General features: G+C 44.2%; 1 protein-coding gene across 1 annotated transcript in view; it reads right to left on the bottom strand.

The window, feature by feature from the left end:
• Positions 1-23,662, bottom strand: part of Adamtsl3 (ADAMTS like 3) — a 204,916-nt gene that overhangs the window by 126,957 nt on the left and 54,297 nt on the right. Inside the window, exons 6-7 of the mRNA XM_038313431.2 lie at positions 13,427-13,472; positions 6,733-6,969 (exon numbers count right to left, since the gene is read on the bottom strand). Of these exons, the coding sequence (XP_038169359.2) occupies positions 6,733-6,969; positions 13,427-13,472 (283 nt within the window). The remainder of the gene's footprint in view (positions 1-6,732; positions 6,970-13,426; positions 13,473-23,662) is intronic.

Below are 23,662 nucleotides of genomic sequence, written 5' to 3'. Positions count from 1 at the left end.
GGCCCGGCAAGCATCAGAAGCAGAAGCAAGCTTCATTCAGCGAGACCCATGGCGAGGCCTGTGACCGTCTCCTGCTGTCTGCTTTCTCGGGCTCATGCAAACTTGCTCCCAGGAGCATTGTGACATGTTCCTTTAAATGAGAAAATTGTAAACACACTTGCAAAAATTATTGTCTGTGCCAGATACTCATCAGGGCTCCCTTCAGTGATCCTGAGGCCAGCAGAGTGACTCACAGAGTTGATTCTCTCTCCCTGACAACTGCTGACATCCGCCACACAGGACAAAAAGGGAGTGTTTCCCTGAGGAAGGAAAGATACTGCATTCAACAGGGAAATCTCTACATCTTTTTATTCAGATGGCCTGCATTCACCTTGGAAAATGAAAACAGACATTACCCCCCTCCTGCAACATGGATTCACAAACACATAATGGGAGACACTCATTAACGGGCTAATTCAGAACTGGAATCTACTATCATCCTGAAGACCTCTGCCAAAGCTGGGAGTTACCAGAGCAAACAAGGAAGCTGGATTTAGATAATAAAGGGAAGGGCTTTGGACAGTGAGGACCAGAGGAGGTCAGGAAATGTGAAATTGGATTGACTGAAGGCCCCCTTGGTTACAGCTACCCTGTTGGGCACATAGAATGTTTCTGGAATTGAACATTTTTTAAAAAGGGCACACAAGAAAGGCTGTATCTCATTTTTTGCCAATTGAAAAAGCCAAATCTCAGTGACACTAAGGGAGAGGCCACATGGCCATCAGCCAGCTCCGTGCAGATGACATCATGCATTACAGGAAGTGAGCTGAAAGTCTATGCAACTTCAGTTAAGAATTCTGGGATTAAATCATCCTGGGAAGAATAGCAGGTGTCCTGATTTTGTTTTGTTTTTATTTTAAAGGAAGACCTAGAGATAGATAAGAAGATAGGGTGAGGACAAAGGTCAAGGCTGCCACAATGGATCCGCAAGGAAGGAGCCTGGAGATTGACTATCAACCACAAGAAGCCAGAAGAGAGAGGGATGGGCTGTGCTTTCTCTCTAGAAGGAACAAATCCTGCTGCAGCTTTGATTTGGGACTTCTGGCTTCCAGGGTATTAGAAAACACATTTCTATTGTTTTAAGCTATCAAGTCTGTGGCAATGTGTTGTTGTACCCACGGGAAACTAGTAAAGTCTGCTAACCACCAATGCCTTTTCTCGCCAGGTCACAGGCTTTACTCAAACTGAGGTCACCAACTAGCTCTCATCAACCTACCTCCCCAGCCTCACGAATCCCCTGAAATAACTGGCACTGTTAACCTTCCTTGTGCAATATTCTCCCAGCCTTTTTCTCTTGCTCATGGTCTTTACACGACACATGGTCTCTTCCATCCAGTCAGCATAAGGGGCACTTCCCTTGTCCCCTTCAGTGACAAGGCCAGTTCTCTGCTCTCCTTACTTGGTACCCAGGGGCATTGGGTTAGATGTCAGGGCCTTAGCATCACCCCCTGCCCAGATCTAAAATCTAAGCCAATTTATCTATTCACGGGTGTACCAAGCTCATCCCATCTCGTTCCCACCCAACGTTTTCTGTCTTCCCAATGACTCACTAGTCTACCAAGGGACCCCCTTCTGCTCCCCACATCTGTTCACACGTGCGGTCCTAAACAACCTGCTGTCCCTTCCTAAAGTTCCCTCCCCTTCGTCAGTCATCCTACACACTGCTGGACTTTGCAGCCTTCATGAGTCCAAACTTGACCTCCCATTGTTTCCCCAGATCCTGCCCCCTCCAAATGTCCGGGCATACTACCAGAGAGGTAACCTTTCTACCGGCAAGCCCATCTGAGCTATTTCTTGGAAAATCCCTCAGTGGCTCTTCTGACAGCGCTCGGGAAAAGTTAACAACTTGGTTCTTTCCACTCACACACGCAGTCCCAACTTCCAGCACTATGGCACGACCACACCTTACCTCTCAGCCCCGTAGAAGATTAGATACCTTTACACACCTGATGCTGCCTCCTTGTTCCGCACGTCATGAGCCCAGGCCTTTTCTTTTTTTTTTTTTTTTTTTTTGGTTTTTCGAGACAGGGTTTCTCTGTGGCTTTGGAGCCTGTCCTGGAACTAGCTCTTGTAGACCAGGCTGGTCTCGAACTCACAGAGATCCGCCTGCCTCTGCCTCCCGAGTGCTGGGATTAAAGGCGTGCACCACCACCGCCCGGCTGCCTTTTCTTTCTATATCTAACTCGTTCTCAACTTTCCAGCACCTCAGTGTCTAATATTGCTTCATTCAGAGTGTAGAGGCCCTGATGAATTCTTCCCTCATTGCTGATGCTCAAACACAGGGCCTTGCATATTAGGAAGGCGCCGTACCACTGTGCTCAGCCACACCCCTCTACGTCACCTTTACTGACAACAAGCTCATTCTGAGTACAAACGAAATGCGCGGCATTGACAAAAAGTTGGAAGGAAACAAGCATAACAAGCATAATCCCACGAGCTGGCGAGGAGTGTGGTTATGCAGTGGACAAGCCCCAGAGCCGATTGGTTGGAGCCGAGGGACATCCTGGACAGCTTATAATGCAAAAGAATGGAACAGCAAATGTTGAGCATGGGAAGATTTAGCAACAGGGAGTGTTAGATAAGACAGAGCAGGGCAGGCAATAGACAAAGAGAGATCGGCAGGCAGCTAGGGGAGGCTGGATGCTGCGGTGTCAACTTCAAGAAGACTTTCTGTTTTGCGTCTGGATTTGTGATATAGTTACATTTGGTGAAGGAGGCCAATCCGTGTTTAGAGTTCTTGGATGGCAATATCCGGTTCTCCTAGAACAATCTGTCGACTGTCTTCTCTTATTGCTCCTTCCTGGGAGATCACTTGGCTGGCTATGGACTTATTCCTAGGTTTTCTACTACAGTACAGACCACTTCCCACTTGTCTCTTCTTGTGTTGGTTTCTTACTGCTTTGGTTGCTGTCACTTTATATGGAGACTAGAGGCTGTAGAATGTCAGTCCTCCAACTTTGCTCAACTCCCTTGGGGGATGCTGATGTAAGTGGAGTTGTATTTCCTTGAAGTCATTGACTTTTGTACAGCTAACCTGTTTATATACACTGTATTATCTGTAATCAGTTGTTAGTTCCAGGAGGCTTTATTTTTTTATTCAGCATATGCAATCAAATCATGTATAAACAAAGATAATTTTGATCTTTTCCTCAAACAGCATATTTTTCTTGTCTTTTATTCCCAGTCTGTTGAAAGGCAGTGGTAGGGGGTGGGAGGGTGAGGGACATCTTTGCTTTGTTCCTGATCTTAGCAAGCAACTGTCTAACTTCTTACTGTTAAGAATGACATTAAGCCAACTGTGGTGGCACACAGCTTTAATCCTAGTATTCAAGAGATAGAACCAAGTAGATCTTTGTGAGTTTAAGGCCAGCCTGGTCCATATAGTGGATTCAGGATTGGACAGTGTTACATAGTGAAACTTATCTTGAAAACATATGTTGTTTTCTCTCTCTCTCTTTCTCTCTCTCTGTGTGTGTGTCTGTGTGTCTGTGTCTGTGTGTGTGTGTGTGCAATTAATGACAAAAGAGGCCATGGTTTTAAAGAGAACAAGGAGTGGTATATGGGAAGGTTTAAAAAGAGGAAGGGAAAGGAGAAAATGATGCAATTACATTATAATCTCAAAACTAAAAGAAATTCAAAAGAAAACTGTGGGAGAAGAAAAAAAGGAGGAGGAGGAGAAGACTTGGTATAACTTCTACCTGATGTGTTTGAACATGAAGTGAACTCCTGAGGCAGAAGGTTTATTATTTTGGAAAGTTTGTGCTCATTTGTCTGAGTTCTTTTTTTTTTTTTTTTTTTTTTTTTTTTTTTTTGGTTTTTCGAGACAGGGTTTCTCTGTAGCTTTGGAGCCTGTCCTGGTACTAGCTCTTGTAGACCAGGCTGGCCTTGAACTCAGAGATCCTCCTGCCTCTGCCACCCGAGTGCTGGGATTAAAGGCGTGCGCCACCACCGCCCCGCTTATCTGAGTTCTTTAATTTTTATAGGGCATATTCTGGCTGTCTATGTCTAAGTTTGTGAAGTCTGGCAGACCTTGCCTTTCCAGGATTAGGTCATTCTCTATCCAGTCTGTGAGCACAGGGTTGCTCTTACTCCCTCACTATCTTTTAATGTCCACTGGGTCTGATCTGAGTAACATCTCATGCTCACTTCTGACGCCATTTTCTTTCTGTCTTATAGCTACAAAATGCTACTGATATTTCTAAAAATCTAACTTTGGCCACCTTTATCTCTTCATTTCCAATTCTTTTTCATTAGGATTTTTCTCTCATTTTCATTAGTTATTTACTTCTGCTTGACTCGCATTGAATTGTGTTGCATTTCCAGTTTCCTAAGGCCTAGATGCACCATCTTGGAGCCTTTTGGGGGGTTGGAAATTTCCCTTTGAGGGTGGCTTTCATTGTATCATACACATTTTATCAAGTTGTATTTCCATGTTCACTGAATTCAAAATAACTTTTCCTTTGTTCTGAGATTCTTGCCTATGTGTTATTTGGAAATACATTGTCTCTAAGTGTTTGGAATTTTTCTGGTGGTTCCCAGCAGTTGGGGGAACAGAGGAATGCAAGACAAAGCACGGAGAATTTTATGTTGGTAGAATGATTCAGATAACACTAGTGAGCACATCATAGCCTGGATTCCCAATACTCAAGAGGCTGAGATAGAAGGACCACAGGCTTGGTGCTAACCTGAGCTACACAGTTACTTTGAAAACAGTATCAAGTATATGGCAAAACTTTGCCTGAAGTGGACATAAAAACAAAGGGAGGGAATGGTGACTATAAATCCTGCTCTGGGCAATGATACATTATCTCCACGCAGGTTCATCATATGTAACATCTGTATAATTTGGATGGGATGTTTGAGGAGTAGGAAGGATGGGCATGTATAGGAGCAAGAAGGGGTGTGGAAAATATCTGTCTTACACGAATTTTTTCTAGGTACCCCCTTAAAAATTATGTTAAAACAGCTGAGGAGTCAGGTAGCAGAAAATTGTGTAGGAAGGTTCTGAAAAACTTGGCAGGATTCCTGGATTTTAAGACAGCCCATCATAAACCACTGAGGAAGCCAGAGAGCACAAGAATGACATTTATACGGAAGAAGAAGAAGAAGAAGAAGAAGAAGAAGAAGAAGAAGAAGAAGAAGAAGAAGAAGAAGAAGAAGAAGAAGAAGAAGAAGAAAAGAGGAGGAGGAGGAGGAAGGAGGGAGCAAGGGAGGGAAAGTGGGAGGGAAGAAGGGAAGAGGGAGAGAGGAAGGAAGGGAAAGAGGAATGGAGGGAGGATGGAACCTGAAAGTGGAAGTGGGTGGTTGGAAAATATAAGGGGGGGGCAAAGGAAAGAGGAAGAAGAAACATGAAAGGCCACGGGGAAGGAAAGATAGCGTGTTTTCTCCCACACGCAGCTGGGCTCATTGCTGTAGTTACTGAAACTGCCGGGAGCCTTCTAGAAGAGATGAATACTAGAGATTTGCTGTTTTATATTAGCATTAATTATATGTATAAATTAATGGGTTTCATTATGGATTTCACACACACACATGCACACACACACACACACACACACACACACACACACACTGTAATCATCTTCAAGCTCCTGTTACCGTATCCTGCCCCTTCCCACTGCTCCCCTCCTCTGTTTCCAAGCCTTCCTCACACTTCCATGTATTAACTCTATAGCTTCCTTTTAAAAATGTTGCTTGGGGTCTGGGGAGATGGCTGACTTGGTAAAGTAACACACACCTATAATCCCAGCCCTGGTGATGGTGTGGGCATGCAGAGATAGGCTGATCACTAGGGCTTGCTGATCAGCCAAACTATGTTATGTTCCATGAGAGACTCTGTCTCAAAAGATGTGAAGGAAAATTGAGGAGGATGCCCAGTGTCAACCTCTAAGCCCCCACCTATTCGCATGTGAGCTAACACATCTACACATGCGCACATTCTCTCTCTCTCTCTCTCTCTCTCTCTCTCTCTCTCTCTCTCTCTCTCTCTTTCTCTCTCTCTCTCTCCACCCACCCACCCACCCACCCACACACACACACACACACACACACAAACATCCTTCAGAGATCAAAGGAAGTGGAAGGAAGTCTATGATGCCCCTATAGTCCTCATGCTGTTTCTGGAACCTGTCTAAATTCTCAGTTATTGCCATCCACTGGCATTGATGCCTTGGTCCCACTCATCCCAGCTCTCCAAATCTCCTGGCCCACCTGCTGGACTGACCTTGATCTCAGAGGTCAGCCCTGCTGGCTCAGAGCAGTGATCTCAGAGTATGGTCCTGGAGCCCACAGCAAAGCTTTGGTAGCTCTGAGAACTCAAAAGAAACGCAAAGAGCTGGGCCTCACTCCCACAGAGAGTCAGAATTGGCGGGTGGGTGGGTGGGGTTCTGTTTGTATGCCCAAGTTAGAAATTTCCTGATCCCAGAGAATTTAAGAAGTCATATATTTTGATTCTGCACAGGCAAAAGCCATACAGCATTCAATAAGGAAAACATGATTGGAATGCCAGATATCCAGGATTTCAAAAACCTTTCTCAGGAATCGGAAGAACAGAGAGCAAATTTAACATTTCCCTAAAGCCCACACATTCTCTCCTGAGGAATACACTTACACTGAAATGGTCAAAACTCCTTACTGAAAATGGACATGGGGAACGTACCCAAACCCAGGCCATGTGTGGCAGGTGTGGCTTACCTGGCAGATGCCACTTATGCACATATCCAGTGAGTCTGCGTTGCAACGAGTTCCATCCAACACCTTGGGTGCCAGCTCTACCACCAAGCTCTGTCCCCGAGCATGACACTTGAGTGCACATGGGGCAGCAGGGTCATTGTATAGTGGAATCCATTCATAATAGTGGCCCTGGTACTGCACGTCGTTATAGGCTGAGCACTGCTGGGCTCTGAAGTCTTCCGAGTCTGCTGGGCAGTCCTGCAAGGTAAATGTAAGGAACCGTGTGCACGGACAGGCACATTAACCAGCCACAGGGGCAGGGGAAGGTTGAACCAGACTCCACCTGCCTCCATTAAGACTCACCTGATTTCCTCATGCCCTCCCCACACACTGAGATTACAAACTGAACCTGAATCTCTACACTGCGGAATTCCACAGGGGTCTCTGCAAGGCTGACCTGCCGAGGGGAGCACTTTATTAATCCTATCCCTCTTCTAACCAGGTGTTTTCCCAGCTCATTAAGGCATATCCTGTGTAGGTGCTAATTTTAGCCTGGTTTAGCCATCTCGTGTGTAAACTACCAAACGAATAGCAATCTCCTTTTTGAGTCACGGGGGGAACCAAAGGCCTTTATATCCAAGGCAGTTCAAGGTCTTCACAGGAACGGTATCAGTCCTGTCCCTTGGGAGTCATTTCAACGGGGCCATTTTCTCCCATTTTAGCCCCAAACTGCTGTGTGTGTGTTTTATTAAGGTAGTTTAATTATATGTAATAATGAGCTTTATTAAGATATTTTCATGCATGTATATGATGTATTTTGGTTATATTTATCCCCATTACCTTCTCTTGCTCCTCTCCCACTGGCCAATCAGCTGTCAGTCTACTTTTCTGTCTTATTTTGTGTTCCCCCAGACACCCCCCAACCCACCCCTAGCAACTGTTAACTGCCTATAAATCCCCAGGAAGGAGTGCAGTCTTGTCCAAATATCTGGGTTTTTGTGAGAGTTGCTGGCTGTGTCTCCGTTGCTATTCGATGCGGCCGCCTTTTCTTTTTCACGTCTCCCGTTGCTCCTCACTGGTACCAAGCACCTGTCCTCAGCAAGCTAGTGCGAGGTTCTGCCCTCTGTGACAGAAGCAAAGAAAGCCCGACACCCTAGGGTACCCTCCCATGAACAGTAATAAGCCCAAGTGCTGAAGACTCGGGGGAGGCCTTTTTCTTAGGCTCTGCATTCCTCCTTCTAGAGAGTTCCAAGGCAAGATGCTGGATGAGGCAAGTGGGCACTCCCCAAAAACTGCTTCTATTATCTTATACTGTCCCCGTTACGAAGATAATTAATGCTCATTCTAAGAACTTTGGGGGAAAGTTTATATTAAAATGAATAAGCTACAATTTACAAAGATTCCTATACTTAAATATTTATACAAAGCTTGACTCTTTCCTAAGGGGTTATTTTTGAAAATAAAATTCTCTGAGTGTAAGTGTATGCCTATCTTATGGACCACTCTCTAATGTCGTGACATGGTCCTCCAGGAAGGTACTATTGTTATCCATACCGTATACAGGTTGCCTTTCTGGTTCCTTCTTCCCCGTGTGGATATTATAATTTCTAATCAGACATGTATAAGGCAATTTCATTGCTTTCAATTCCGTTTCCTTCTTATTGTTCAGGCTTCATGGGTAGTCTTTTAAGTTTGCCTTTTTATACCTGGTCTTTGAAAATGTGGTCATCAAATTTGGTCATTTCTGCTGGAAACTTCTTCACTATGTCATTTGGCTCTGGGCGCCTTGTGAATTCGAGAAGGCTTAAATGTTTACGTAGCCTGTGCTCTTAGTGTTTCTAACCCTGCAAGACTTCTTCCATTTTAATGGACTACAGATGCTTTTCTTACCCTGCCCTGAGGACGAATACATAAAGAAGGTATTTGTCTAGTTCCTTTACAGGTTGGCAGTGGCGTTTAACAATTTGAGCTTGGGGTTGGGGTTTTATGTGTCATTGTTGCTCTGGTTTTTTTTTTTTCATTTTATTTTTGAGGTGGGGGTCTCTACAGCCCAGACTAGCTATGCTGACACTTTGAATTTCAGTTGATCCTCCTTGCTCTGCCTCAGCCATGTGCCAGCCACTGTGACTGGTTTAACTCTTTGTTCTAGCTAGAATTATTCAGATGAGTACTGTGAGGTAAAAAAATCTCACCCTATTTTCTCAAAAAAAAAAAAGAACATGTTTTAGCATGCTTCTAAAACATAGTTTATTTCATGTATCACCTTTCCCCCATATTAAACCCATGTTTTACTGTTACAATGTGGCCAGACCTCCTAGTCCTCAGTAAAGTGACTCCATTTTGCTGTAATCCACGATTTAGTTGTTCTGCTTCCTAGACAGCGGAAAAACAAGCCAGCCTTCCTAGGGCTGGATTGCGTTGGCCTACACCATTGCAGTCTTTGGTAGAAGTGCGTGTCAGCATAAATTTCCCAGAGGCTAGCGAGGTGTGTGGGTCTGCAGTCACATCCATTGCCCCACTAAGTATCACGCTGAAGCCGGATCTGTATCGTCAATTCTGCTATGAGCTTAGAGGCACATAAAATGAGGGGTGTGCGCGAGACTTCTAGGAAAATGGAACTGTCCATAATCATCCCTAAGGACCCCTAATAAACTCACTTAACCCATAAAGCTTAACTTGAACGAGTCATTCTTTCGGCTGTTGATGCTGTCCCAGTCTAGGGACAGTTGCTCACCTTGCATTTCCACACAAAATGTTATGTAACAACTGGGTTGTGCCTTTGGTCTTTGGAAATAGTTAGGGAAGGAGCTGACCACGCTTACCAGACTTTCCTAAGGGCTCACTATACTGGTGTAAAACATTTGACACTCGCACAGTATATTCATTTTGGGTTGTCTTAGCGACATAAAATCTTATCTCAGGCCAGGATGAACGGAGAAAAGCAAACCACAGCAGACTGAAGTTGACAACTTTTCTCTTTAGAAACGGGGACTCTGTCTTCCGTGTGACCACGAGGAAGATGGATGACAAAATGACATCACCTACTTTCCCACAAGCTACGGTCAGTGTTCTCGTTCAAATTCTTCGAAACCAAAGAGAAGCGTGCAGGAAAGATGTGTCCCCTTAATTTGGGCTCACGGGTGTGGCAAACACTCTGTAGGGGCTGAACGGTCTGGCAGGCTGAATTCTAGAAGCCAGCAAAGATTTAAAAATGCAGTGAGTGCTAGCTATGTAAGTCTAGGATGGCTGCCTGAGCTTAGTCCTTGCCCAATGGGTGGCCCAGTTTGTCATCCTTGCCCAGGACTGACACATCTGGTCTACACCAGGTCAAACTTCCCCAGGAATTTGAAATTGCACCAAAGTGGGGGGGGGGGGAGCAGAGATGACTAAGTCACTTGAATCTGGGGCCGGGTTGTCCCTTTCTTTTATGACATGAGTGCCCCAGCAAAGACAGGCAGTTCGCATCCCAGAGGAGGATGGATGGGATACGGAGGGAGAAGGAAAGTTGGCAAGCCACACATCTCAGGAGAAGGAGAAAGTCGCCCGTGTTCCTCACTTTTGGGGTTCAGGCTCTCGAAGCCTGTTTCTGCTTAAATAATATTAAATATCACATACTTCTACTGAGGGACAGTGTTGCGGTGTGTTCCTTTGGGTTCTCTGGAGCATATGACCCAGGACAAAGGTCATAAAGTATGTTCAGTAGAAGCGTGTTGCCTTGAACTTAACTGGCCAGAAGAAAAACATCTCAGAGGAAGGAACTTAGAAACACTCTGGGCATTCAAGTTTCCTAATGAAGACTGAACTATTTCATGGGCTTCACTCTCTAAGAACTGGAGGAGACATAGGCAATCAGTTACTTGCTTTCATTTACTTTACATCGGTATAGCCTCAACTCTAAGCCTGCCCAGCCTGGCTTAGCTAAGCGCAGCTCAAGATATTGTAGGGATTTTTTTTGTATTAAAATAGCCTAGTCTAGTCTCATAGTTGAAGACATATATGAGAGGGAACAGCTCTTTCTTAAAAGATTAATATTTATTTAGGATGTGTATGTGTGTGTGTTCACAGAGGTCAGAGGGGACTGTTGCAGCCCCCCTGGAGCTAGAGTTACAGGAAACTGAGCTTCTCAATATATGTTCTGAGAAGCAAATTCCAGTCCTCTGAAAGAGCAGCAAGTATTGTCAACCACTGGGCCATCCAGCCCCAGAATATGGCTCTAATACAGAGCAGAAACAACAGCAATGGCAAGAGACGACCCCCAAGAGAAACACCTCATAAAAGACTGGTGAACAATTAGCCACTCGTGGGCTCTACGACATGAAATAAGGATCCTGTGAAGGCCACATCAAATGCTGCCTTTTCTGGAAGCCATCAGAAAGCCCACTGTACAGAGCTAACTGCTCATTAAAAATCTGCCCATGTTGCAAAAACGTTCCTGCCAAGTTGCGATACACTGTGCAGTTCAGAAGGCATCCCCCTTTGCTTCGGCTAGCATTGCCTTTAATTCCCTAAGCCCTGGACTAAGGAAACACAAGGAGTCGATGAATTCGGGTAGTAGAACTCCCGACCAACATGTACGGCTTCTTCTGAAATCTCACAATCGCTCTGATAGGCTCCTGATAATTTTCTCTGTAAGGACCTATGCTGAACACCAATCAGAGCTTTTGCCTAAAGACTGAAGTCACTTAAGTCTCACCATGCTGCACACAGACATGTTCTGCTCCCTAATTTTTCATCCCAAGACCCCATCTCTTTTGACAGGGAACCCAGGAGCTCCTGAAACCACAGCCTCATATCCTGGAGAGGACACTGTGGCCTGACACCCCGCTGGAGTCCGTTGCAGAATATTTGTTGACTCTGTGAAGATGTGTCTTTGCCCAGGTGCCTTCTGATTGGTTTAATAAAAAGCTGAATGGCCAATAGCAAAGCAGGAAAGAGGCTAGGTGAGACTTCTGGGAAGAAACGAGGCAGAGATGTCAGGAGACCCTGAAGAAGTTGAACGTACAGTACAGAGTAGAGATAACTGAGCCAAATGGCGGAATGTAAATTAACAGAGGCGGGTTAATTTAAGTTATAAGAGCTAGTTAGGAAAAAAGTTTAAGCTAAAGCCAAGTTTTCATAATTAATAATAATTATTAAGTCTCCATGTCATTATTTATGATATGGTGGCCCAAAGGAAAGTCCAACCATGGGAGTCTCCCTCTCCTGCCATCTGAAACACGCTAATCCCCTGTACATGAGAGGAGAGAATTCTTCATCTGTGGGTTCCGAATGTATTTGCTATTGCCCCGAGCTTCTGAACAAAAAAGCCCATCTGGGGTTTCCGTGGTGGTGTTCGGTAAGCTTCTCTGTGATGAACAGGATTATGAAGCACAGCAGTGGGGATGCTCTCCTCAAGCAGGGTCACCTGAACAAGGAGCAGAATTCAGACAGACACAGGGGACGTCCTGTCTCTGATGTGGCTACAGTGGCTTCTCATCCACCATTTCCTTCTTTGCCTGCGTTTGCCTGTGCTGCTCACCCAGGGCTTGTCCTATAGCAACTCTTGGGCTCACGGTGTCGCAAGCTACTGTGCTTTCTGTTCCTGCTGTCTCGAGCAACATTTCACCCCTCATGAAGCTGGAGACACTGCTAAACTTCTTCCTAAGAAAGCACCTGCCTCTCTCAGAAGAGCTTCCCGGAGCGGCTGCACTTCATCTGGAGCCCCACTGTTTTGATTCGAGTATATTTTGCTAAAGAAGAAAATGTTTGGAATAAAAAGGAGTGGTCGTTTTTTTTTTTTTGATGTGTGTAGCAGGCACGTGTGCACGCCAAGAAACAAGTGTGCGTGCATGTGTTAGTATGTGTGAATGGAGCCAGAGGACAACCTTGACTGTTATCCTGAATGACGTCGCTGACCTCCTTTGAGACAGAGCCCCTCCTTAGCCTGGAGATCACCAATTAGGTCAGTGAGCCCCAGGCTCCTCCTCTCTCTGCCTCCCCAGTGCTGGGATTACAAGCCCACCCCTATGCCTGGAATTTTTACATGGGTTTTGGGGCTTGAACTCAGGTCCTCCTGTTTGCAAGGCAAACTCTTTACCAACCGAACTACCACCCCAGCTCCTAATTTTGCATATAACTGCAAAGCAAAATATTCTAATTCTTTTTAGTGCTGACTCATGTACCAAACAAAGAGGCTTGTATAAATCCTTCCTTCTGTGTGACCTTCTGAGTCACCTAGCAGGGGCTACAACAGGCAGTCTGCTGGAGAGGAAACACCCCAGACCTGTTCCCAGCTAAAGTCTTCCTTTGAAACTCTCAGAAAGAATTTTACCCCCTCAACCTCACTCCCTCTTCGTGTGTCCGTGTGTCTGTCCCTCAGCCTCACTCCCTTTTCGTGTATTTGTGTGTCTGTCCCTCTTCATGTATGTCTCCACTTTGTGGAAGACTAGCTGAGATCCTGACATAAAAGCACTTGGGGCCTTGAAGGACTTTGAAGCTATTGTGTATGTCACTTCTATGAATGGAGTCGTAATTACATACTTACCAAGTTCCATCATAAATGTGAAATGACTTACAAAAGAGCACTGTGGATGGGAGATACTTATATACAAAGACTGTCATCAACCAAACAAGTATTTAAAATTAACAGAACAGTTCTCAATATAGTGTTGGTCTCACCGTCCACGTTAAACACTCTAAGACAGGGTATAATTGCATGGCATAGTCTCGGACTTACGTGATTGCTGCATGTCTTGTATCTGATGTTCTGTCCTTCGCAGTTCCTAAATGAAGAAGGAAACGATGGTTTTTATAGAGGCGGCATGCATTAAAATGATGCAAAGACAAGGTGCTAGTTTCCTGTAAAAATTTTAGTGCTGTATACTACTGCAAAGATTCTAAGTTTAAACTCTGAAGAAGCAAACGTCCAAGAATCAGGGAACCAAAAACATCTCCAGGAGGTGTCCATGAGATAGTGAATTCTGTAGTGAGTGGCACAGTGATCAGCTATCTTTGTTCCTACTCTAGGGTCTACACAATCTCTGGAATTATGGTGTGTGTGTGTGTGTGTGTGTGTGTGTGTGTGTGTGTGGTGTTCCAAAGAGATCAACAAATGTTTCTCTAAATTATCTCTTCTATAATGATTACTCTGTATATTATTGGATCTGATACCCTTCTTGTGTTTGTTGGTTTGTTTGTTGTGTCTTTGGAGACAGGGTCTTGCCATTATAGCCCTGGGCTGACCTGAAACTGACGATGTGGCTCAGTTCATCCCCCCAACTCACCAAGTGTTGGAATTAAGGCTTGTGCCCCCCTGCCCAGTATGTGGGGTTGCTCTTTATTGCCGAGTCTCACTTTTCTTGCTTTGCCACCCTTGAACTCACACCTCTCCACTTACACACCAAGCAACCTTCGCTATTTATTTATTTATTTACATTTATTTATCATAGGCAGGGCCATGTAGCCCTGATTGACCTGTGATGATCTTCCTATCCCTGCCTCCCAAGTGCTGGGATTACAAGCATACATTACCATGTCCAGCTAGCCTTAAACTTTCTGTTTCCTTACGGCATGCACCCCTCCATGGGTGGTGCCATCCTCAGCTGGATTTAGACTTAGGAACAATCAAGTTTTGGAGTAAAAAGAGCAGGGTTATGGCTGCCTCCCAAAGCATGACCCCCTAATGCTTCTAATGCTTGACTCCAAAGACAGACCGTGAACCCATTAGTTGCTCCTTCTGAGCTCGTGGTTTAGAATGTCTTCCCACATTACAGTCAGGGGTTGGCTAAGTCTCCATACTCAGGGACTGAACCTCCCCATTGTTTCCCTTGTCAAGAGTCTACTCCTAAGGTTGGCTGCAACCTTCATAAGAAGACACCACATTTTAAAGATGTAGGAAGCACCAAGCCAGGAGGCTGGCAGAAAAGCCATACTGGGCTGGAAGACTCTTTTCTTCTGGGAGCCACAGCCGCAGATGGAGGCATTCGTTGGCCAGGCTCATGTCACTTTTCCTTCCATGTGGGGGGGGGGGGGGGGGGGGGAAAACAAACAACGGGGTCAAAGGGCGATTTCGGTTACGCTGTTAATTTTAGGGACGTGGCTGCTAGATCAGGGAAGCGACATCCAAAGGCTTTCTGTCATGTCAGCTTATAACCCCAAAGGGCTTTAATCCACTTAGAATTTGTTCTTTACACGGACTGATGTCCTCTGATATTTTCCGTTGGCTATTCATTTTCAAAATCATTTTTACTATAGTTTATTCTTATTTTACTCAATCAAGTTTCCTAATTTCAAGGAGAAAGAAAAATTAAAGGGAAATGGCTCAATAGAAAATCAGAATTAATAGAAATACCAAGAACTAAAAACCCTTGGGAGTGCACAGGGAAGAGAAATTTCTTTAAAAGTAATTTTAAAACTTAGAAATATTTTTCACATGAATTTTAATAATTATTTAATTTTACCTATTTAAATAATAAACATTTTTTTTCAAATATAAATTTAACCTAAAACAGAAGAAAAGAGTCAAGTGTCCCATGGCTGTGTCTCAAGTCAGCTCTGCCGGCTACCTAGCCAAGGTCCACACCCAGCTGTCACCCGTGATGTCCAGGAGTCATCTGTGTGAACAGAGAGCCCCAAATTCTAAGCCTAAAGACCAAGTGCACCCCTACCATACATCCCACTCCAACAGCTTCAAAGGGGACAACAGAAAACAAGAAAATCCAAACATAAATCACTCTGCTGGACTTTCTCCCTCATCCGCAAAGTCTGTGGTGAACTTACTGGGGGCTGGGATGTAGATATAAAGATACCAGGGCGTTAGTGCTCAGCTGGGATGTAGATATAAAGATACCAGGGCGTTAGTGCTCAGCTCGCTTTACACACCAGCCACCGGGCTGCCACGTTTAGCCTTCTCCTTCCCATCCTCCAGCCTGACGCACACTCCGCCCACAGGCGGCCTCTATTGATGTGGCCAGCTTGGGTTGCCATTGAGTCGGAAAATGAATGGCTGCTTTATGAAACAAGCATAAAATGAAATGCGAGTTATTTTAGAGTTAAGGACATGAGGGCCCTAATTCCCCAAGCAGGAACCTGCCAGCTTATTCTGGAAATATTCCTTTTGAGCTGCAAAAAAATATTACTTGTGTGTTTTTAATACCACTATAATTAGCATATGAAAGACCTGATGCCTATCAGGAACATATGAAAACTCAAGAACAATGTTTCGCCAGCAAGGTTTCTCTACCCATTACAAAACTCATAGCACCCTAGAACGGAAGATTTTTAAAGTCTGAATTTATGACTATCTAAAAAAACATGCTGGTGTCACATGAGAATACATTACAAACATTAATAAAGTTTCCCTGGAGTTTATAGTACTATAATTTAATATTCACTTGGTGATAGATTGATTCAAACACTAGTGTCATAAAGGTTCAGAAGCATATGTTTTGAAGAATAAAAATACATTAATTTTAAAACAGTAGTGGGGTTGAACCTGTGGTTCCTGGGACTGGCACTTGGCCAGAGGGTCAACTCACAGGTTTCTAAAGAAAAAAAAAAGACATGTGGTTGGTGCATGGTTGGTCGTGCAAAATAACTGACTGGAATATTTCATTGGAGCCAAGTTCTGAAATAACTCTATCCACGGAGAAATAAATAAGCGAAATGGCCGCGCTCCTCTCTTTCCCCCGAAGTCTTCACTTGAAGGAGCACACTGATAAGAAAAGCCACCGCTGGGATGGTCTCTAAAAGCTCGGGGATGGCTGTCTGTTCGGCTTTGTATAGAATCACCGCCAGCATCCTCTTCCAAGAAAAACTGACCACAAGTGCTCAAGATTTATGGAGTCTTAATCAGTCTCTGTGGCTCTTCAAGGGGAGCTGATAAGCCTTCCGAGGGAAGTGGGTTTCCTCCTTAATAACTCGGAGTACTCCGGTGTGGCAGCGGGAGATCTTAATGCAGGGCTGAGTCAAGAGTGAACAAGGCCTGTGAGGGACCAAACGGTGGGGCACAAGACGGCTTGAGTTCTTTAAAAACCCACAATCCTTCTCTCAAATGAATCCGATCCAGTTTGTGTGCAGGTGACATTACTGTCCCTTTGTGGGGGGCGTGGAGCAGGTGGCTGCGACTCGGGTTTGGCCTCATGCCTACAGCCAAGTGGGAGAGAGGAAATATACTGTCATCCATATACCTACTGGAGACACCAGAGCAAGCTGGTATCCCTGCTGACCTTCTAGACATTACATATATGGAATACATAATTCTGCACACAGGCATGTATTTTATACACATATATGCATACAAAGTTTAGGGTATCTTGTAGGATCATACGCTTGGCTAAATCAGATCAATTCAGGGAGACAACAAATTCGGAGGTTCACAGGCTTCACAAAGCATTTCAGAAATGGAATGAAATTAACATAGAAACAGATTCAGGGGCACTTTTGGCTCTCGAAATGCTTGTATGTGGGCGAGCGTGTGTCTGTATGTGTGTGCGTGTGTATATGTAAGCCCACGTGCATCTGCGCGTAAACATGGGTGCACATGCACATAGAAATTCATCCTCATTTGCAAGTCAAGGTCTCTCAAACCCAGAGCTCACCGATTTGGCCAATCTCACTAACCAACTTGCTCTGGGGATCCTCTATCTCTGCTTTAAGAAGCCAAAATTACAGGTGGGCTGCCACACAGCCCAGAATCTGCAGGCATTATGGGAATTCGAACTCCTCAAACTTCCTTGGCAAGCACTTGAATCACTAAGCTATTTCAGAGCCCCTGGGCACTGTTCTAGAGAGTCATTGTGTTCACAAATGTAATTCAACTCATTGTCATGACATTACAGCAATCTAACTTGTAACTATTAATAAATGTCAATGTTTGCTTTATAAGTTGGGCTTTTATAACTTTGCTAAAGAATTTTTCACTACCCAGAAAGCATAGTGGTATCCATCTATATTATTTCAAACTTTATAATCATAGATGGACTTTAAACCACTTGGAATTTATTTTTATATGGATTGACACACTCTAATACTTGTCCATTGAATACTGTTCTTCCAATTATAAAATGTTTTACCACAATTTATTTATGGATTATTTTGATATGAATCAATTGATTTTCCTTAACGTTGATGATCTCAGGTAATTCTGCATTTTAAAGGGCATCTGTAGTTCCGCAGTGAGAAATGCCTGTCACCACAGAGTAACCTGCAGTGTCTGCGGGACACTTGTCAGCACGGACTGCGGAACACACATCAGCACGGACTGTGGGACACACATCAGCACGGACTGTGGGACACACATCAGCGTGTCTGTTGGACACACACCAGCATGTCTTTGGGACACACATCAGCGTGTCTGTGGGACACATGTCAGTATAGACTATGGCACACACATCAGCACGTTCTGGGGAACAGACATCTGACAGGCGCTGCAGACTGCTCTCTAATTTCTCTCCATTGTCCTCAGTACTGCTCAGGATATGTGTGGTTGTTTTCATTTTTACACACTGAGGTCAATAACTGGACATTTTAAAATTTTGTAAATTTTCCCAATCTGGAGAACAAGGAAGCTCTTCACACACCCTTTGGGTGGTGGTGGCAGTGGTGACTGGATATTTTCTTTTGTTTTCAAGAACGCTGCCTGCGTCTCTCAGTTTCTGGTTCATCTTTCTGTCTCCACCTATTTGCTGTGGGCTTTGTTTCCTGCCGAGCAGGCGTTATCTGAACGTCTCAGATGCTAACTCACCGATCTTTATACTCATTGCCCATTGTCAAGATTATTTCCCCCAAGAGTTACTGGTCTTGAATTTATCAATATTTCCCTTCATAGACTTTATATAGTTGCTAGAAAATAGTTCACTGCCCAGAGATCCTGACAGGGAATTAATTCTTTATATGGACCAGCAGCTTTAATATATTTCCACTGGGTATTAACAACGTATAGCTGAGTCCTGTGACTGGACATCTGCCCATTCTCTTCTGGGCGACAACAGCACATTCGGCACATACCACGCCCCCAAGTGTACAAATCTCTGTTCATTGTGCCACTGTGATCTGCTTGTTCCCAGTTCACTCCTATTAAAAGCTAAGTTCAGAATCTGGTAGCAGGAGAGACGGCTCAGAGGCTAAGAGAGCTTGCTTGTTCTACTGGCTTGCTTTTGTTACCTTGACACAAACTAGAGACACTTGGGAGGAAATAGTCCGAGGAATTGGTTCCACCAGATTGACCTGTGGGCCTGCCTATGTGGTTCTTAATCGTTGATAGATGCAAGAGGGCCTACCCCACCGTGGGCAGGTGTAGGCAGAGACTGTTCATTCATTTCCTGGCATCCCAGACATGAATAATCACACAGAAACTATATTAATTACATGGGCACTGTGCAAGGTGGCACACAGTTTAGAATGGCCCAGACACACAAATTTTAAAAGTAAGCTTCATGCCTGTTCATGGCCTATTTGCAAATTAAGGACACATTGGCATTTTTCTGATGCTGAGATTTTCTATTTATGATCATGTGTTAGAGAGGTGTTACACATTCTTCATAGAAGTCGTTGCTAAATGTTTTGTAATTTCTTGATAGGTCACATGTTGCCTTTCAGAATGCTGCTTTCTAGCTCCTCCCACGGAGTCAGAGCCCAGCCATTTATGCATCAGTCTTGCCTAGAATTCTCCAGCGGATTCTGCAACTGGCCCCTTATTTGTATACAGGTGCTCTTAGATTTACTATCTGCTTGAGCTGTGAGTCCTGAGAGTTACTTCTTCCTTTCTAGTCCTTAAATGGTGTGTGTTCCTGTCTTCCTACTTTGGCTACCCCGACTAGGACACCAAGCACAACAGACAGGGACAACAGGAAGTCTTCCCTTTAAAATAGTTGTTAAAGACCACGTGGCTTCCACTCATGATGAGGCACCTCTGAGCCCATCAAGAGTTAATCTCTACTTCTGAGTTGCTAGGATTTGTGTGTGTGTGTTTGGGGGGGAGGAGTCAATCGTTCATCGGATGAATCACTGCCTGACTTTCCTCCTTCAGTCTTGGAACTGCTGTTGACACCTGGCTATGGCTAATGTTTCCTCCGCGGTTCTGCACTTCAGGACTGCAAACTTGTGCTGCAAGAGCTCTCTTGGTGGGAATCTCTCTCCAGATCCCTCCCCACTGCCAGGCCCATCAGGGTCACTTTTTACATCTGGCAGGTACTCGGTGCACATGGTACCGGGTTCCAAACGGACATTTTTCTACAACTACGCAATGTACTTTCAACATGTCCAACCCCTGTGCTTCACAGTCTCCCTTTCTCGCCCATCACCCTCCTGTCTGTCTCCTTCATTTCCCAAGACGGATCTCTTCATGCCATATGTGTGTATACATGATTTATATGTCAGTGTAAAATCTACAATACACACATGAGAGAAAACACATGATATTTGTCTTTCGAGTCTGACTTAATTTGATTAATATGATAAACTCCAGTTGTATTCACATTCCTGAAAATGACATAATTTTGTTCTTATGGCTGAATAAAATTCCACAATTCATATATATATATATATATATATATACTTTCTCCACTCCTCTGTTAACAGGTGGATTCCATAGCTTAGTCCCGGTGGATAACAAGGCCACCTTTATGCTGACTTTCCATTGCAAACCCCCACAGCCTGAGGACTATACGTATTCAGCCTTCTTACCATACACAGTGTAAGTGGCCAATAGATGTGATTCCCCGCCCCTCCCCGCCCCCGGAACTTTTGAGAGAACAGCAGCACCCGTGTTCTACAGTGGAAACTTTTTCCATTCATAATTAAGATCCACATATTTAAATTCCTTAGGCTGGTATACAAAACCTGCTTAGGAAGTGGGTGAACCGCAAAGGTCCTTCCTTTAAGCTAGGGTTGCGGTTCCTAAGCTGTGTCTCACATAGGCCTGGGCTCCTGTATTTAAGGTGGAATGAACCCTCTGAAAGCTGGGTTCCCCCTCCATCACCAGGACAGGCAGAGAATCGGCTATATGCTCACTGTCCTGGCCTTCAGTTTTCCCTGTGGATTCTCCCTTAAATCGTTTTAGTTTGAAAGGCACGCACTTCTAATTTACATGGAGTTCCTGAGGGAGTGGTCAAATGAAACTTAAAATTTCTGTGAATCACACACTTTTGTCAGAAATATTTCAGAGGTTTTGTCTACTGTCCACTCAGTTTCTCTTAAAGGTGACATCTTAAGGAAGTCTAGCACAGGGACACACCCAGGGTGTCACCAATCACGCGCGGTTAAAGCACAAGGACGTTACCGCCATCACAGGGCTCCCGCAAGCTTCCATTAGTAGCTGTGCCTCCTCTTTCCCCTCTTCGTCTACCACTTGGTAATTCCTAATCCGTTCTCCACTTCTAAAAGTTTGATCATTTAAAAAATATCTCATGAGCAGGGTGAAGCAGAACTTTGGACTTGTTTTTTCAAAAGGTCGTCTGAATTCCCAGAGATTCGCCCAGGTGGCTCGGTACCTCAATGATGCCTTTCATTTAATCCTTCATTTACCCTTCAATCCCAGCACTTGGGAGGCAGAGGCAGGGGGATGTCTGTGAGTTCAAGGCTAGTCTAGCCTACAGAGCAAGTTCTAGGACAGCCAGAGCTACGCATAGAAATCCTGTCTTGAAAGATCAAAAAGAAATAAAAAAAAAAAAAAAAAGAAAGAAACTGTTTTTCAGAGTGACTAAACCAAGTTACACTCCCACCACCAGTCTGCAAGCCATCTAGTTCCCTGCATCCCTGGCAGATGTTCGTCTGTCAACGGTTTCCTTCCATGAACGTTCTAGTCAGTATGTGACGGTATCTCGCTATGGTTTAGTTTACAATAGCCAGCCGTGCTGAGCCCCTTCCCACGTATCTATTGACTATCTCTGCATCCAGTCATTCATCCTTCACTCCTTTTCTGATTAGATTTTCTGCCCTAACAGTCGGTTTTGAAGGCTCACAGCCTGCTGTTGCAAGTCACCCCCATCAACCATCTCTTTTGTCGCTCTGCCAAAGCCACTCTCTTGATTATGTCTTCATACGGCATAAGCTGATTGGCTCACTCTATTCCTATTCTCCACTTATCTCACCTACTCCAGGGCCTGAGATTTTCCATCTAAATTTTACAATAATCTCATCTCCAGCCACACACAGAAATATTGTTTGTATTTTAAGAGAAACATAGTTAAACCTATACATCGACTTAGGAAAAAATGATATATTTACCATATTGAATCTGGCAACTTGTGGACAAACTATCTCTCCATGTATTTATAGCTTTCATTTGTTTTCAAGATCCATTTCATTTTATTTACACATGTGTATGGGAGGGGGAAAGTCAGAGGGAGCCAGAGAAGTCATTGGATCGCCTGGAGTTACAGGCACTTGGGAGCCATCTGCTGTGGGTGCCAGGAACTGAGCGTGTGGGCTCTGCAAAGGCAGCTGGTACTCGTAACCACTGAGCCATCCCTTCGCCCCACCCCCATCTTTCATGTCTGTCGTTAGTACTTCACAGTCCTCTATATATGTTCGGATAGATTTATGCTTAAGTTTAGGATGATTTTAAATGATGTCATATTTTAAATTTTAGTGACTGTCCATTTGGTAGGAGAAACACCGTGGATTTTTGTATGTTTATTCTGCATCCCAGACCATGCTAAAGTCACTTTTAAGTTGCATAAATTGCTTCTTCAACTCCTTGAGATTTTCTGTGTAGACAGCAAAGTCCTCTGCAAGCAAAGGTTCTTCTTTCTTTCTTTGCTTTATTGGCTGCATAAAAGTGCAGCCTTCTGCTGAGAGACGGAGGAAAGAGCAGCCTCCCTCCCCCAAGGGCCTCATTCCTGATGTTAGGGGAAAACCACAGGGCTTGCTGCTAAGTCTCTGCTAGCTGCATGTCTTTGGTGTTCTTCATCAAATTGAGGAAAGTCACTTTTAGTCCTTTTCTCTCCAAGAGTTCTCTATAATAGATTGGTGTTGACTTTTGTCAAATACTTTCTTTGCATCAACTGATATGACCTTATGTATGGTTTCTTTACCCTATTAAAATTATAATAATTGACTCTGGAAGACTGGGCCAGTCTTACTCACTCTGTAGACCAGGCTGGCCTCAAACTCACAGAGATCTGTCTGCCTCTGCCTCACCAGTGTTGAGATTAAAGGTGTGTGCCAACACTGCCCAGCCCAGCCTTACAACCCTGAACTAAATTCATCTTGATGCACAATTCTCTGAAAGATTTGTAAACAATAATTGATCGTATTTCATTTATAACTTTTATATTTTATATTTATGGCCTATATTGATCTATAGTTTTCTTTCTGTATATGCTTTTTCTGGTTTTGGTATTAGTGTTATATTTGATTCACAAAAAGAATTTTAATATATTATCTTTTCTTATTTTTTTTGAAAACTTTCTACAAAAATGTTGTAAATTCTTCTCTCAATATCTTATAGACCTTGCCTGGCTAGGAAAGAATATTTGTATTACAAATTCAAATTCTGTATCTCAATTGTCTATTTTATACTAAGAATATCTTTGGCTTTGGAGAGCAGTGAAAGTTAAATTCTGATGCAATAGCCTGGGATTTTGCCAGAAACGACTCAATTTTTTCTGCAGAACTCAAAAAAGGCTGCCTGTGGTCAGGGAGGCTTCTGTTTTCAGTGAGCAGTAATGAGCGCAGAGACTCACAGCTGGTCACGTGATAAGAATATGTGCCATTTGAAAGCTCAGCCACAAAGGGGGCATCTGCATCAGACCCTCCAGTGTGCAGGGGACACTGCAGAAGAGTGGCAGAGAGAACACACTAGCCAGAGGAAGGGGTGGGGCGCTGTGGAGCGCTATCTTCCGGACACAGCATAGACATTACACTACAATGAACTCACAACCGCTGTGATTATTTGTGCAAGACCTGCACAAGATTGAGTCTATCTGGTGAGGGGGACAGGCACAAGGCATCATCCACCTGGAGGATCTAT

The sequence above is a fragment of the Arvicola amphibius genome, chromosome 12 (assembly GCF_903992535.2).
Source record: "Arvicola amphibius chromosome 12, mArvAmp1.2, whole genome shotgun sequence".
Classification (NCBI taxonomy): Eukaryota; Metazoa; Chordata; class Mammalia; order Rodentia; family Cricetidae; genus Arvicola; species Arvicola amphibius.
Note: the sequence above shows the minus strand (reverse complement) of the source record. Positions and strands in the feature narration are given on the sequence as shown.